Source organism: Ailuropoda melanoleuca, chromosome 3 (genome assembly GCF_002007445.2).
Source record: "Ailuropoda melanoleuca isolate Jingjing chromosome 3, ASM200744v2, whole genome shotgun sequence".
NCBI lineage: Eukaryota > Metazoa > Chordata > Mammalia > Carnivora > Ursidae > Ailuropoda > Ailuropoda melanoleuca.
The window spans coordinates 52,200,389-52,218,116 of NC_048220.1; the positions used below are offsets into that span (position 1 = coordinate 52,200,389).

General features: G+C 38.8%; 1 protein-coding gene across 3 annotated transcripts in view; it reads left to right on the forward strand.

The window, feature by feature from the left end:
* Nucleotides 1-17,728, forward strand: part of AGGF1 (angiogenic factor with G-patch and FHA domains 1) — a 67,226-nt gene that overhangs the window by 10,110 nt on the left and 39,388 nt on the right. The window contains exons 2-8 of one of the 3 annotated variants that reach the window (XM_034656403.1): nt 347-538; nt 5,650-5,716; nt 8,011-10,051; nt 12,765-12,867; nt 14,076-14,284; nt 15,236-15,400; nt 16,858-17,046. In XM_034656403.1, coding sequence (XP_034512294.1) covers nt 9,833-10,051; nt 12,765-12,867; nt 14,076-14,284; nt 15,236-15,400; nt 16,858-17,046 — 885 coding nt within the window. In that variant the 5' untranslated portion in view covers nt 347-538; nt 5,650-5,716; nt 8,011-9,832. Of the gene's footprint in view, nt 1-346; nt 539-5,649; nt 5,717-8,010; nt 10,052-12,764; nt 12,868-14,075; nt 14,285-15,235; nt 15,401-16,857; nt 17,047-17,728 lie in introns of those variants that run through there. The other 2 variants (XM_011233092.3, XM_011233093.3) reach the window with 2 other exon arrangements.

The window sequence follows — 17,728 nt, forward strand, 5'->3', positions numbered from 1 at the left end:
CGTGTCTCTATCTAAAAGTTACTTTACAAGGCACCTGGGTAGCTCAGTGGGTTAAGCGTCTGACATCAGCACAGGTCATGATCCCGGGGCTCCACGCCTGGCCGCCTGGCCGAGTTGGACCAGGGCAGGCTCTGCACTCAGCAGGGAGTCTGTCCGGAGGGGGCGGGGTGCTTTCTCTCTTTCAAATAAAAAAATAAAATCCTAAGAAAAAAGTTACTTTACTAACCCACACGTGTCCCTGTTGCTTTATACCACTTCAGTAATTTATCAAGTTAATTCTACACTATTATGTCCTCTGTAACCCTAATGAGCTGCATAAACAGCCGATTTTGTGTTTCTTTTTTAGGTTTTTGGCATATATTCAGATGAACCTTAATGTATTTATAACTATGTCGTATGAAGGAAGATACATTTAATGCCAAACGAAATACCATGACTACATTTAATCAACATATGAGGATAATAAAGAAGTGGTTAGGCCCACAATCTGCCCTTTTTCTTTAAGAGACTGTTTCAACAAATGAATGTCATGCCTTTGGTAAGTAAATAATCGTTCATTGTGATCTCACATTAAATTCTCATAAAGTCAAGTGAAGCAAGAAGTACATGTATTTCAGTAAATGATAGGATCACGTGCAGGCCCTACCTCAAAACATGGAGAAGGTAAATATGTTTTCTTGGCACTCTAATACTTCCTGTGGTTAATTTTAATTTTCTTTTTTTTTTTTTTAAATTTTATTTTATTATATTGTGTTAATCACCATACAGTACATCCACAGATTCCGATGTAAAGTTTGATGGCTTCATTAGTTGTGTATAACACCCAGTGCACCATGCAATACGTGCCCTCCTTACTACCCATCACCAGTCTATCCCATTCCCCCACCCCCTCCCCTCTGAAGTCTTCAGTTTGTTTCTCATAGTCCATAGTCTCTCATGTTTCATTCCCCCTTCTGATTACCCCCCTTTTCTTTATCCCTTTCTTCCCCTACCGATCCTCCTAGTTCTTATGTTCCATAGATGAGAGAAATCATATGATAATTGTCTTTCTCTGCTTGACTTATTTCACTTAGCATTATCTCCTCCAGTGCCGTCCATGTTGCAGCAAATGTTGAGAATTCGTTCTTTCTGATAGCTGAGTAATATTCCATTGTATATATGGACCACAGCTTCTTAATCCAGTCATCTGTTGAAGGGCATCTCGGCTCCTTCCATGATTTGGCTATTGTGGACAATGCAGCTATGAACATTGGGGTGCATATGGCCCTTCTCTTTACTACGTCTGTATCTTTGGGGTAAACACCCAGTAGTGCAATGGCTGGGTCATAGGGTAGTTCAATTTTTAACTTTTTAAGGGACCTCCACACTGTTTTCCAGAGTGGCTGTACCAACTTGCATTCCCACCAACAATGTAGGAGGGATCCCCTTTCTCCACATCCTCTCCAACAATTGTTGTTTCTTGCCTTGTCTATCTTTGCCATTCTAACTGGCGTAAGGTGGTATCTCAGTGTGGTTTTGATTTGAATTTCCCTGATGGCTAATGATTTTGAACATTTTTTCATGTGTCTGTTAGCCATTTGTATGTCTTCATTGGAAAAGTGTCTGTTCATATCTTCTGCCCATTTTATGATTTGTTTATTTGTTTCTCGTGTATTGAGTTTGAGAAGTTCTTTGTAGATCTTATACCAGTCCTTTATCTGTGGTGTCCTTTGCAAATATATTCTCCCATTCTGTGGGCTGTCTCTTAGTTTTTTTAATTTTAATTTTCTATTTTATACTCTTAAATATTTTTTAATTATTACAAGAGCATTGTTAAGAGCTACTGCTCTATCTTGTGGAGAAAAGGACAAGGAGGGAAGAAGAAGGCTCTTCTAGAATCAAGACACACTGAGTCAGCAACCCCCACCTCAAGTACAAGTGTGCGATGCTTCTCTACCCCGACTGCACTGGGGGGGTCCGGTACAGGCTCCCATCAGTCCTCTTCCTATCCTATGTGTTCCTGAGTGTCTTGAAGTATTGTGTGCATTGGGGAAACGCCAAATGGGGAGGGGGGTGGTCTGTGAGTCCTCCTAGGCAGTCCATGGGAGAGGATGCCAGAGGAATGGAGTCCTCATGGATCCCGAGGGAAGGCAGTTATTAGAGTCCCTGGTGCAGGTGCTGGAAACATTCCCTTGAATGAAAGCAGGTCAAACTACAAGTGATGATGGCTCAGTTTCCAAGCACTTCTTGGGCCCTGCATCCATAGTCTTCATGGTGGTCCCTCCTCCGATCCACCTGCCTAGCTCTTCCAGGGCAATGCATGCTCTCCCTTCTTGAGCAATGTTTCCTTGCTCCCAATCCAGCCCCTACGCCTGTCCTTTTTTTTTTTTTTTAAGCTCCTTAACATCTCTAAGGATATTTCCCTTATTCTGTTTTCTCTAATAATTGTTTATTAGTACTTTTGTCCTTTAAGCATGACTTTCATTACATTTTTAAACTTGTGGTTCTGTGAAGCAAGTTACATTCAATGAGTGATACGGTTCTAGTGATACAGTAATCTCGTTTTATAATTATACTTTTGTGTGATTTCTTAAATCATGTCTCTCTCCCCCATGAGACTGTAAATGACAATAAATTGACTCTATTTTCATTCACCATTGTACCCCCAGAACCCAGCACTGGAACATAGCTTGTGTTCCATAAATATTTGTTGAACAAGTAGACGTTACCCAAATTTTTGCCTTTAAAGCCCATCTTGAAGATTTTGTACATAGTTTAGAAATAAAGATGAAGAAGAATATTGGCAGAACCATATTAAAGGTCTATGTCTTCTTCTGTGTTCCCAGCTCTCTAGTTCTGAAGCAGATGATTTAGGGCTTTATCACACACAGCCGTTTCATTGATGGGTCATGGCCAGCTGGGTAGTTGTGTTGAGGATTATGAAGGACAGGGAGAAGAAGAGGAAAGAGAAGAGTTGAGGATTATGAAGTCAAGCCTGGGCTCAGCGGAAAGAGCCAAGTGCAGAGTGGCTGCATCCTTGCCACACATATGCTGGTCACACGTCATGCTGAGAAGCAGTGGGCCCGTGGAATAATCACACATCTCCAGTGTTTCACATAACTCTTTTCAGCTTGTGAGCTCTGACTTCAGCAGTTCTATACCACTCCAGCCGTCTGTCTATACATAACTCAGGTCCTATTCTTTACCTCTATTCAGCAAGCATATACTGAACACTTGCTATCTTGAGTGTGTGCTGGTGGTGCTCAGTACACAGGTATACTGTTTGCTACTTATTTTTTAAATGGAATTTATTTTTAAGAGCAGTTTTAGCTTCACAGCAAATTTACTACTCCTTTGTAAAAGCCTGAATCAAAGTTATCTGCAAATGTAAGAAAGTGCAATTTACACTTTGAACCGATGTAACATATACAAGTGCATGCGTGTGCACACACACACACGCACACACACACACAGAGTCAGCCTCCTCTTTCCTCCCTGGTTACAACTTCGATACTTCATTTCTTGATTAATATTTACCAAAGGGTGAGAAGAAAAGCCAAAAACTTCAGAACACACCAGGAACATTTTTATGTCACATCTGGTGGAAAAAAATCCACAAAAATTTCTTTGCAAACTTCTAGCAAGTATTTAGATATTAGTTGTTGGGGACTTGTCCGTTAATTAATACTTGACTTTTCAAGAAAAGTTTGGAAGGTATAAAACTTTCATCTCTGAGCCAACAGAGATGTGTCTTAACTGGAAATTTTCCTAGACCTGTCACATAGAGGAAAAACAAAAGATGGTCAAAAGAAAAAGCCTGCTTATTCTCAAATCTTTCATTGCTAGTCAAAACAACACCAGAAGTCAGAAGTTCTAAGATTTAGTGTTATTTTATCAACAGTCATTGCTTAAGTGAAACTTTTATAAAGTGTGCCTAGAGATGTAAATGTGTAGTAAATGCTTTACTCGTTTAAAAATAAGGTTATTAAAATTATGAAGACATCTAACAAGTAGATGAACTACTCTACATAAAAAAGACTCTCATTTAGACCTTATATTTGGCCAAATGAACTAGAAATCCAACCATGGTGACTTAATTAAAAGGGATTTATTTTTCTCACCTAAGAGGAAGTCTAGAGACAGGCACTTCACAGTATCATCAATATCTCAGGATCCTTCTATCCTTTTGGTTTGCTTTTCTTAAGGTGTGGCGTTCACGTTTGTGATTTCCTCATGGTCACAATGAGGCTGCTGTACCTCCAGCATAATATCCACTTTCTAGCTAAGAAGAATAAAAGGAAAAGAGAAGAGCAAAGGCAAAAGGCTGAATTGTCCTTTTTTATTGGAAAGCAATAGCTTTGCCAGGAACCCTGCCTCTGGATTTCTAATTACTATAACTATGTCACATGGTTACCTAGCTTAGGTGTGTTGTTACCCTGAACAAAATTCAGATTCTCTTATAAGAAGTAAAGAGAATGGCTATTGATTGGGTTGACAACTAGCAGAATCTGCCACAAAAAAACACATTTTAAAATTAAATCCAGAAAAGGCTTAAGTCCCAGGACATTTGGAGGTAGTGAGAAAATGAATGAAGTTAACATCTTGAATAAAAGTTTCTTACAGGCTCAGTCTCAGGACGAAGGTATTATCTATGTTCCCAGCTTTGGACAGTTAGATGTGGTTCAACATAGGCTGGCTTGGGTGATTTTTAGAGAAAAGTCAGGGCCTTCCCACTTATGCTTTAGGATGCCTAAAAGGCACCACCAAATGATGAACAGCCTCAAAAGAATTTAGCAATGATGCATGGTTGCTAGTTTTTGCATTTTTAATCCAATTTTAATACTAATAAATTCCTGACGACCAGTGGCATTCAAAGAAGCGTTGCTCAAGTAGCCAAGTAACAAAATACTCAGTCTTTAACTTGCATCTTTTGAAAACTAAATATTCAAGGGTAATCTTTTCATACTACCCAGCAACACCTCTTGCATCCCTTTTTCTCTCCTATTCACTCATAGATTTTGTTGTATTTTACCAAAGTATCAGTCCACAATGAATTGGAACTTTTTAAAATGGTCCTTCAACATAGAGTTTGAGAAAGCACTGTTCTAGTCTAAAGCATTGATTTTGCATCTTGAAGGCCTAGAATCAGTCCAGTGGAGAAAGATTCTCCTTAGAGAGTCAGCATTCTCAATATCGGGGATGCGTGTATGGAGGGGGGAGGGGTAGCATGGGGAAATTTACAATATAGTAATTTTAAAAAATCATTATACAATCATAAAATGAAAGTGCAAAATGTAAGTATTTCAGCTGGGGGTGGAGAAGAGGGGCTTGCCCGGTTTCTTTGGCTTCCTTCTTTTACCATCTGTCCAGTGTTTTAGTGTTACACCCACCCATTCTTTCCTTAGGTCTCCAGGGGAAGGAAACAGGTAATGGTCAATTGACCAAAAGTAATATGGAGCAATAAATCAGAACTATTGAAATGCTAGTGGCTCCCCAGATATTCTTGTGTGACATCAAACAGTAGGATCAGATAGGAGAGTGTTGGCTACCCATTGGATTCAACATAAATTATGACAGGTGAATGTTCATTAAATAAACAAATGATGACATTCTAAAAGAAACTGGAAATAAATCAGGTTTTATTTAATTGACAATATTCCTCTGTTGCAGAATATAGGAATATCCATGGTACTTGGCCTGCTGAAACTCACAGGATCCTGGAATGGCTCGAGATCAGGTTGAGTATCAGTTATTGCCACAAACAAAATATCCCCAAACTTCCATAAGTATCATTTATTTCTCCCAAGCCTGGGGTGAGGTGGTGGCTGGCTGATCTCCACTGGGATTGCCAACTGTCTGAGGGTTTCCTGGGACCTCTGCTATAGGCTGGCTTAGCTGGACTATCTCAGCTGGAACAGATCTGTTCCATGTGTCAGTTATCCCCCCCCCCCCCGCCTTTAAGACCAACAGACACACCTGAGCATGTTCTTCTCACGGCAATAGAAGAAATCCAAGAAAGCAAGCAGAAATACAGGGCCTCTTGAAATGTAGGCTCAGAACGGGTGCACTGTTCTGGAAATCACCTCATTCAACTGGCCAAAGCAAATCACATGGCCAAACCCAGATTCAAAGGTGGAGGGGAGATTCTTCCTCTTTAGTGAAGGGAACATACGGCCATTCTGGAAAGCAGCCTAGTGGAATAGAATGAAATTAAATGTTTGCCCTAGGAACCAGAGATCACATGCCTTGGTACATATTCAAAAGAAATGAATGCACAGGCCAATGAAGTGGAATGAATAAGGGTTTTCATTGTGGTATCAAAGGAGAATAATTGACATCTCAATTGGAGGTAACTTAGATGTTGATAACTAATGGATAAATTAAATGTGGTATACTTACACTTTGGGATACTATGCAGCACTTAGATGTATAGATAGCAATACATATGGATTTTAAAAACATCTTTTTACCCATGGAAAAAAATAAGAGACAGTGTAAGATTTAAAACCAAACCTGGGTGGCTCAGTAGATTAAGCATCTGCCTTTGACTCAGGTCGTGATCCCAGGGTCCTGGGATTTGAGCCCTGAGATGGGCTCTTTGCTCAGTGGGGAGCCTGCTTGAACCTCTCCCTCTGCCTGCCACTCCTCCTGCTTGTGCTCTCTCTCTCTCTCTCTCTCTCTGTGTCAAATGAAATAAATAAAATCTTTAAAAAAACCCCAAATACTATTTATGTAAAATGAATACACACACAAAACATATAAGGATAGATTTATATTTAAAGACATATAGCAGACATGTAAGAGTGGGTGCCCATTGGCAGAAAGGAGGTAATGGGAGTGGGGACTGGAGATATAGAGTGACACTAAAACCAAACCAAATAAAAAAGATAGAGGAGCCATTCATGGGCCAATGTTGATAATGTGTTGTGAACTAAGAACTATGACTACAATCTGAGGTACAAAGTAATAAATAAGAAAAAATATTGCAGAAACAAAATCAAATTGCAAAGAGTGTCAGGTAGTTTGCTTCTCTAGGACACTGGCCCTGCCCACTATAGTGAGTCATTTTTGATCTGAAAACTCCCTCTAGCAAAAACTGATGTTCACTTACTCACCATGCATTTTCCCTCTCTTCCATATTTATAGAGCACTGTATTATTGGGAATAATGTGTCCAGCTTAGAAAGACACACATACTCACATGCACAATTCCTAGCCACACTTGTAGCAAGGGTGGGTATTGAGATATAAACAGAAGTCATTGAATGGGGCTTTGGAAAATCTTTTTTTTTAAAGATTTTATTTTTAAGTAATCTCTACACCCAACATGGGGCTTAAACTCACAACCCCAAGATCAAGATTCATATGCTCTACCGAGCCAGCCAGACACCCCATGGGAAAGTCTTCTTGTCCCTTTGCTATCTTGTTCAATGAATTGACCTGAAGACTGGAAATAATGCTCTGAGACTAGCAGAGGAGACACAGATGGAGCCTGGGTTCTGAAGACCTGGTGAAGCCACTAAACCAGCTCTGGACAGCCTACTTCTGGACTTCTTTAATGTAACAGAATAACCTCCTAATTTGTTTAATAAGCCACTGTAGACTGACTGCTGTTACTAACCTTAATGCAATTCCTCATACACAAGGCTTTCTCTTTTTTCTTAAAAAAAAAAAATTCTCACTCTTTTCTTCCAGACTAATAGAGGTTAAAGACTAGTAGCATGATGAGGCCAGAATTTAGGCTTAAATGGATTACCTTAAGACAAGCCAAAGAAACACTGCTTCAAGTAGTAGCTAATAAAAATTTATTCATTTGATAATTAATGGTTAAAATGTGAAATTTCTCATTTGTAAAAAGAGGACCTAGGAAGTACACTCTATCTTAAAGTTATCATATAGGTGGTATTCATGGCATTTCTTATCCCCCAAAGATAGAGAAAGTGGAAAATACAGTTTTTATTTTAAAAGGTTTTGATAAATTCTTGACTAGAGTCATAATGCATTAAGGTAAGTCTGAATTTTTTTTTTCCAGCACATCTCTCTTTTACATCAGGGAGGACATGATGTGTCTTCTCACTGAACATCCTTTCACGACTACATCACTGTTGCCTTGACATAGGGTGCCTTGTAGAAGGGCTCTTAGGGACTAAAGTATAATGTATGCAGGACTGAGAAAAGGACGATCCCCACTGCAGAACTCACTGCCTGTGGAAGATGTGGGCAAGTGACAAAAAGCACACTGAACTAGGACTCCAAACATGATTCTTTTGTTTGGCTGTGTTCAGCAAACATTTAAGGACACCTGCTCTGTAATAGGCACTGTGCTGGACCCTGGGAAAGGACTGGCAAGACATAGGCGCTGACCTCCATAGGTCTCAGGCACAGCATTCTGAGCTCAGGCTACAATTCTAATCGACCTTGGTGAAGGAAAGATGTTTCAAGAGGCCCTCATCAGTTTAAAGGCTGGTGAAAAAATGCCAGTTTCACACAGGTAAAACACCAAATAAATCCTCTGAACCAGAGCATTTTTCTCTCCTACTTTCACAGAATCTAGCTGCTCATTTTCCCACCAGGGATGCTCCTCTCTGCAACTCAGGCCTAATGAATCTGCTTTTATTTCCTGGGGGCCTAAACTCACAAAATCAGCAGAGATGGTCAATAAGAAGAGCATCAGAAAACTGTGTTCTAGCCCTGGTCTAGCTTTATCTCTAGAAAGCTCGACATATTATTTTTCAGTGTTCTCGTCTGCAAAGTGCTGTAAAATGAAGAGCTGTAAAGTGAACTCTGTGCAAAAACTGTGAAAACTTTTTGCTAGTGGGTGAAGGGTTACAGGACATGACTTCCTCTGCCCGCCTACGCCACTTTGGTGTGTGGATTATCTTGAGCTTAAGTCACTTTAGACCCTGAGAGCTCCGGAGAAACTTCTGTCCTCCCTTAACCACACAGAAGAATCTGAATTGGGGTCTTTCCCAGAATAAGGATTATTAACAGAGATAAATTTTATCTGAGTGAGCCATCTGCATGGTAAGGCCAACATCTAATTACCAAACATCTGCTCATCTTATTGCTCTATGAAAGTGCATTCCTTTCATCTTAAGTCCCAGACGCCTACCTCCTTTTTAGTTCAGAATGACATATATACCTCATTGTGCCTATCTTTGGAATTTCCATGTCTACGCGAAGTTCCTTATACCTATGCCTATTAGATTTGATTTTTCTCTTGTTAATCTGTCTCATGTGAATTTGATTCTTCGTGCATCTAGAAAGACCTTTGAGGAGACAAGAATTCTTGCTCCCCGACAAAGGAAAGTGCAAAAACCCAAGGCCAGAGGCAGCGACCTTCAAACTATCCCGAGTTAGGCTGCCACTTTCAAATCGACTCTTCAAGCGCGCAAGTACCGTAGTGCTAAGGTAGAGAGACTGCGCATGTGCCGTAAGGCCCTTGCCAGTACCCGTAGCTTCCCTTTAGGTTTTGGCCCCGCCCACCACCAGCGCCCTCGTTTCCGGTTCAGCCCAGGAAGCTTCCGAGGGTTTCTGGCCCCGGCGTCTCTGGACCGACCATCTCTCCAACGTTTTTCCAGGTCTTTCGGTTGCTGGGGAAGGTAGTTGCCAATAAAGTTGCCCCGTTTCAGAGTCTGGCGGGTTGGGCCGGGTGCGTCCTCTGTCCCCTTGCTCATTGCCCGCAGTCTTTCTAGGCTACAGGCAAGGAGTTTCAAGGCGTCATGGCTAGGGGCCGGTTCGGCCCGGCTGGTCTGAGGCCAACTTTCGTTGCCCGCGCGCTGTCATGGCTTTTGGTCCCGCTGGTGTCCGCCTCAGCGTGAGTGGGTCCCTCCGCGCCCACGGGCCGCCGTCTGATGGACCCCATGGCCTCCGAGGCTCCGTCGCCTTCGTTGTCGCCGTCGTCACCTCCCTCCCCTGAGCCTGAGCTGGCCCAGCTGAGGCGGAAGGTGGAGAAGTTGGAACGCGAGCTGCGGAGCTGCAAGCGGCAAGTGCGGGAGATCGAGAAGCTGCTGCATCACACGGAGCGACTGTACCAGAGCGCAGAGAGCAACAACCAGGAGCTCCGCACCCAGGTGCGCGGTCCGCTTCCAGCTCGGCGCCCCATCTAGCCCAAGGGGTGGCTTCCGAAGCCTCTGATAGCTTCGGAAGGGCTCCCTGGTAGGGCCCCCTGGTAGGGCCCCAGAACTGCTTTATAGAGTATCTGAAAGAAATAAAAGTTCACTAGTATTATAATTCTAAGTACATTTGAAGCTAGCCTAAGAGTTCGGGTTCCTCGATTTAGATTAAGTGCGCAAGCTGCTGGTGGGAAGTGAACTTCATTACCTTACTTTTATTCTCACTTGTGACGTTCCCTTGGCATTAGGAACATTTGTATTATTTTTTCTGCATCACTGTTGAGTTTGTTAAAGCTCTGGACTTGAAGCAGAATTCCATTTATTACTCACTTGGTGTGTGAACTGATGCTGAGACTCAATTGTCCATAAAATGAGAGTGTTAGTACACATATGAAGGTTAAGTCAGATTAAGCATGAACAAACAGTTTTAGAGTTTTACAAACTGTTGAACACTATGCATGTGTCAGGTTGTTTTTCTGGGCATTTACCAGCTTGAATTTTCTGGTGAAAGTGGCGGGGGGCGGGGCTTTGTTAGAGACACTAACCAGCTAACTTCATGTTCATAAAATGGAGTAAGGATAAGTATTTATCTGTCACTTCTTTTTTTTTAATTTTAAAAAGGAGCATATTTTTCCCCAGCTTGATTGTTGGGCAGTTACACTCTCCAAACAAGTTATTTCCATGTAATTATTAATGTAAACTGTTGTGTAGTCCTTTATAATGTATTGGTATATTTCCTGAAACTGCACGTAAAGGCTGAGTACTGAAAAATGGGCACTTTGTTATGCTTTGTTATCATAGGGTGTTTGAAAATAACTGCTGAGATGTAGTGCATTGTGTGTTGTATAGGTTGTTAATATGACATTATAGAAAATAGTGTTTGTTTAGTTAGTAGCTAGTTCTTGAACACTTAAAATGAATGCATAAGGACTGTGCTAGGAGACTGCACATATGGTTAAACTATCATGAGGAAAGGGGAGCAAAATATTCCTTTAAAATACCTTTTAAAAAACCCACTTATTCTAAATTTTTATTTTATTTTTTAAAGATTTTATTTATGTATTTGACAGATAGAGAGCACAAGCAGGGGGAGCAGCAGAGGGAAAAGCAGACTCCCCACTGAGCAGGGAGCCGGATGTGGGGCTGGATCCCAGTACCCTGGCATCATGACCTGAGCAGAGGCAGACACTTAACCGACTGCGCCACCCAGGCGCCCCTCTAAGTTATTAATCTAAAGATCTAAAAGAAAACATTTCTGCTAGCCTTTGAAGAGCCAGCATTTTGTTATTAGTGTGAATTTGATAGTGGTCTAATAAGAAAATTGAAATGCATAAAAAGCTTGACCCTACTGGTGATAGTAGTAATTCCTCTTTACCCTCTTCTTAGTGAGCCTCCCTTGGTGGTGGGTAGGGGTTGGTTAACTGTCATCTCAAATCACTAAATAATGTTTTGCCTGGAGTGGTAAAAAGTTGGCTGGAGAATTGAGGGTGAGCTGGTAGAAAAACAGGTTTTGGACTCTGAAGAACCTTGGGCAAATTATTTGTCTCTTCAAGTTTCTCATGTAAAATGGTGATTAGCGCCACTATTCTGTAAGGAGTTTGGAAGAATTAATGAGAGCTTAGTGCCTATCATGTAGGAGACACTAAATAAATTATGAAGTTTATAGTAATAGTGGTAGTAGCTAGAGCCAGGACTGGGGCAAGGCAGTCAGTAACCCAGGGCAAAAAATTTAAGGAGTAGTCATTCTCTGGTACAGGCCCTGTACTTGTGAGAAGCTGAGAATGCGTGCCTCCTTAAATTTTGTGCTCTAGGTGCCTGGCTAGCTTCACTCTAGCTCCAGCGCTGGTGCTAATAGGATCTGATAACTAATGAAGTACCTAGATAATCTGTATACGGTCAGTCTTACCACCTTTCTTCTTTGAAGCTTTATGTGTCATTAAGTATTTAAAAGCTTGTTTTTTTAGTTAGTTTCATGCCTATAGTAGACATTGTCTCAAACCCAGATCCTTTCTAAATGAAATGTATTTATGGTGGTGTTCCTCATCTGCTTATGGGTGTTTCCACACTGTTGCTTTGGCGCTGGCATTCAGGTGAGGCACAGGGAAGACAGATGCCCTTCTGAGGCAGTTACCTCTCTTCCCTTCTGCTGCAGTTGTTTAGTCCTAAGACTACTATCTTCTGTTTAAAGAAAAAAGAAGTGCATTAAAGGGTAGAAGTGAGTATTAATATATTTAAGTGAATAGGTAATTCCAGGTGGAGGACACTGAGTGATACTAGATAATTTAATCTGATGAATGGGAATTATTGGTTTTTGAAACTAATTCTTTAGGAACAACTGCTAACTGATTAAAATTTGAGTATAAAAACATTCTTACTGTTAGAAATAAGGGATCATCTTCACAAAGTCATATTTAGTTCATCTAAATTCATTTTGGTGGGACTATTTTGAGGTTTAGTAAGAAAGTATAAGAATAAAAACATTTCCCTCTACAAATGTGAAGGGTGAAAGAAAATCATAGTATTTTTAATTTTTCTGAAAAGGAAACTGGCTGCTTTGGTACTTCTCTAAAACTTCAACCAAGAAAAAGAATTATTGTAATTTCAGGAGAATGGTGTCTATATTACTAGATTTCTAAATGGTTTATTTTCCTAAAGCCTTGTTTTCTTGTAGGTAGAAGAGCTCAGTAAAATACTCCACTGTGGGAGAAATGAAGACAATCAGAAGTCTGATGTAGAAGTACAAACAGAGAACCACCCTGCCTGGTCAATCTCAGGTATTCGGCTTATAGTGAAGATATCTTAGTGCTGTTACGTTCACATCAGGCTAAGGTGGAGTTTTCTTCAAATTTAAAGTAGGCATACATCTACATAAATCTGAGAACTGTTATGTTGACTTCTCATATGATTTGGTATTTTGAGATAATCTCTGTTCCTCTGGTGGGAAAATAGAAATGTCATTCTATAAATATATAATAATGCTAATGTGTTTTCGGTGACACATGAACTGAGTAATGTTTGCCGTGCTGTGAGCCATCTATTCATACGTGGCCTTCCTTTTGATCAGGCACATACGTTTTCTTGTTGATGCGTTCCGCTTAACATTGCGTTCAGTGTCAGTGTTTTAGGCCCTTATGGGAGTGATGAGCTCACAGCCATGACCTCATGAGTGGCAGTGTGAGGCAAAATAACAGAGCAACTGAGTTTTAATAAATAGGGATCAGAAGAAATGATCTTTCCATTAAGTTTTGCCTTGTTTTATTCAGTATATGATTTAACTAAGTTGTTAAGCATGGCAGTAGTATTAACATTACGTATTTGTATGATAAATTTTTTTTTTTTTAAAGATTTTATTTATTTATTCGACAGAGATAGAGACAGCTAGAGAGAGAGGGAACACAAGCAGGGGGAGTGGGAGAGGGAAGAAGCAGGCTCATAGCGGAGGAGCCTGATGTGGGGCTCGATCCCATAACGCCGGGATCACGCCCTGAGCCGAAGGCAGACGCTTAACCGCTATGCCACCCAGGCGCCCCTGTATGATAAATTTTTTTAAAAGTCATCATCATGAGAGAAATTTGACAGAAAAAACAACTCTTGATCTTTATTTCCATTGTCATTTGGTAATGCAACAGTATTCAGGTAGTATGTGATTAGAAGTTAAGAGTTGCTCTTTTTTTTTTTTTTGACAGAACACAACCTATTTACTTGTTTTCTTTTTTTATTCTTGCTATGGAAAATCCAAATCTACCTTTTTTTTTTTTAACTTTTAATTTGACAACTAGTACTGAAGCTGATATTAGAATCAAGGTTATATACTTCTGCCAATTTATCTGCACCCCACATTTAATCTGTTAAATTGTATACAGTTGTAAGAACGTGATATGTTAGCATTGTGTGCTGTATTATGTTCAGTGCTGGTGGTTTGGAATTAACTTCTCCTTGTATACATTTTTCTAATATATCACCTAATTTGCTTTTGCTACAGATTATTATTATCAGACATACTATAAGGATGTTAGTCTTCCAAATAAAGTGACTGAACTCTCAGTTCAGCAAGATCAGGATATCGAAGCTTCTACTTTTAATTCTGAAGACCAGTCACAAATAGAAAATGATGCTTACACTGGTACTGATACAACAGAACATGTTAAATGTGCAGAAGAGGACCATTTTGCCTCAAATTCAAATTCACAGGTAATAAGATGCTTAACGTGAAACTCTTGATACCCCAAAATGTGTCCTTTGTTGTTACATAGAAAAAGAGACTTTTTTAGTCCATTACAATGTATACAGGGTTTATGTAACATTCTATGTATAATGATACAGTGAATAATAGTTTTTAAGAAACAAAAATTAGAATTTATTAATATGTGTAACTTTTTCTACCCTGTTGTGTTCTAAAAATTAATGATGTATATAAACTAAAAGAAAATTTGTCACTGTATTTTCACTTGACCAGAAAATTTGGGCAACAGCCACAATATCATGTTCATACTAATTTTTCTTTTAAAGATTTTATTTTTTTAGTAATCTCTCCATCCAACATGGGGCTCAAACTCACAACCCCAAGATTAAGAGTCACACGCTCCACTGACTAAGCCAGCCCGGTGCCCCCGCATTAAAATTTTTTTAATGCTTCCTTTATGTCAAATATCTTGCCACTTTTGCCTGAGTGCCATATCAATTTATTTAATTTGTTTGAATCAAGATCCCAGTAATTCCAGGATCCCAAGATCCAATATAACTTCTTAGTGTATGTTATCTCACATTATCTATAGCTTTTTCCTCCATATCACTTTTAAATTTTTTTTTCCCTTTGAACCTGTAGTTATTTTTAAAGAATATTTCAGAGTCTGTATTTTGTAGATAACTATCTTATGGTATCAGGCATCTGCTTTTGAGTAATGGTCGCTCACTCACTTTTAATGTCTTCAAAACTAGGTCAAAATTGAATTAACTAAAACACTAATAACTATTTTTTAAAGTGAACTAAGCTGCAATTGATAGCCATCTCTTTCCATTGCAGAAATTGAAGTCTTATTATTTAAAATTGTTTTAAGTCTCTTTATTGTTTCTAATTCTACTAACTTTTAAAGTGATAAAAGGAAGTTTTTGTCTTATTTGACATGAATGTATCTTAAATAGGAGCCAGCATCTGTATTAGCAGCAGAAGATACGTCCTTAGAAGGTTCTTCATTAGCTGAAAGTTTGAGAGCTGCAGCAGAAGCTGCTGTGTCTCAGACTGGATTTAGTTATGATGAGAACACTGGACTGTATTTTGATCACAGCACTGGTTTCTATTATGATTCTGTAAGTATCTTGGACTGTTTACTGTTGTATGGTTGTATACTTGCAGCTTGACACCAAGTATTAAACCCTAAGCTGAATTAAGAAAAGCAAGAAACTGCATTGAAAAATTAAATTTGGTTTAAAGCTATTTGACATGAGTAAAGAGTTGTAAAATAGCTTATGATGCTACACTTCTATGTTTTTGATTAAAGAAGTTAGTTGTGTTCATTATAGATTAGTACTTCAGGAAGATCTGATCTTTTATATGTAAAGTAACACAAAAATGTTCGAGCATTTGTTAATAAAAGCAGACAGTTAACTACATCGTTGTAAAGTGTTTAAGGACTTCAACATTTTTTCATAGAATTTATAAAGAAGTGACATTGTTAATTCTAGGCTTGACATGAGATTTTTAAAAATTGTTTCAAGTACTTATGAATCCGTTCGAGCTCTAGAAGAAGTCTTTTTTTTTTTTTTGAATTCTCAATAGCATGTTTATTATTAGTTAGAAGTTCTTTGGCTTTTAAGCATTTCAGTTTTAAAAAAATCAATGTTAGGACTGAGAACTAGGGAATTTGTGTGGAATCAGACCACTGACTCGGACAGAGCCTAAAAATAAAGCTTTTGACTTATAATTCAGTGTTATGGCTGTTGACATTCATACTTAATTGTATTTCATTCAGGGTTTGATGACAATGATGATGGAACTTACATACCTATATACCTCAGCCTCAGTGGTCTAGGCATGTGATCTAGTCCTCAGAAATTATAGAATGTGGTACCCAAAAGTGAAGCAGGCGTTCACCATTCTGGTCATTGGAACTATTGTTAACAAATCTAGGGAACATGACGATGATACTAAATATCTTAGTTAGAGAAAGGATTTCATTCGTTGTTGGTTTGTACTTGGTATACTTTGTAAATCCCTTGTAAAGAGAGGATTTTCTTTCACAGGAGTATGCTAATTGACCATGCTAATTAATACCCGGAAAATTAATGTTCAGACTCTTATTACCAAAGTGACTAGCTGTTACTTATTTGGTTTTGAGGAAAATACAGAGTTTGCAAGTATATGATGTTAGTCTTCATCATTCTTCTGCCTTCCTTTCTGTATCTTTCTTTCTGACATCTCTTCTGTAGGTGGTTAGTTATATTCTGTTGTTATATGTTTCAGTAAATTAGGGACTTCATTGTTTTGCCCTTTTTATTGTACTAGTTTTCATTTCATTGTAATTAAATAATTTTTCTTAAATTTTTGAAAATGTATTTTAGACTGAAAGACATAAGAGATAAAACAAGTTTGAGTTGTAAAAGTTTTATTATCACTGGTAATAAAGATTACTCATTATCTTCAGAAAATAGTGTTCTTAAAAGCAAGAAACATTGACTGCTTTTGACTATATTTGGCATTTCTATTAAGTTTATTTTTTTATTTTGTCATACCTGACTAGAACTTACTGTTTTCTTGACTTTGAAAGGAAAATCAACTATATTATGATCCTTCCACTGGAATTTATTACTACTGTGATGTGGAAAGTGGTCGATATCAATTTCATTCTCGAGTTGATTTGCAACCTTATCAAACATGTGGCACAAAACAAAGTAAGGATAAAAAATTGAAGAAGAAAAGAAAGGATCCAGATTCTTCTGTAACAAATGAGGAAAAGGTAATGTCTTCATAATTTTAAAAATTTACTTAGTGATATAATTATGTCAAAGTTTTTGATGAAACTGGAAATCATCATTCAGTAACTCTGTATTTCAAACATATCCATTAAGATAAGATATCAGAGTCTATCAATGAAGGAGCATTCACAGGGAGCAAAGATGGACTTTTTCGCAAAATCTTAGTCACTAGAAGTAAAAGGAATTTCTTAAAGTTTGAAAGAGGTAGATTTAGGGCAGAATGAAATACTCACTCATATGTTACGTAATTTGAAAGAAGAGCAGTCAGACCCTTAACCGATAAGTTGATGTCGGGGCACCTGGATGGTCCAGTCGGTTAAGGGTCTGCTTTTGGCTTGGGTCATGATCTTGGGGTCCTGGGATCAGGCTCTCTGCTCATGAGGGAGTCTACTTCTTCCTCTCCCTCTCTGCTCTCTGTCCCTCACTCGCTCTCTCAAATAAATAAATCTTAAAAAAAAAATAAGTTGATGTTGCACAATTCACAATAAAAGAATAGCACAGATTGTAAGTAGACTTAGATAAAACTTCTGCTTCTTAGTCATGTTGAGTAATTTCTTACCTATTATATTAGCAAACATTAAATCAGTTGCTAGCAAATATAGGGTAGGTATGTATTTATTAAAAGTAGAAATTGGTGTCTTTTTTTTTTTTTTAAAGATTTAT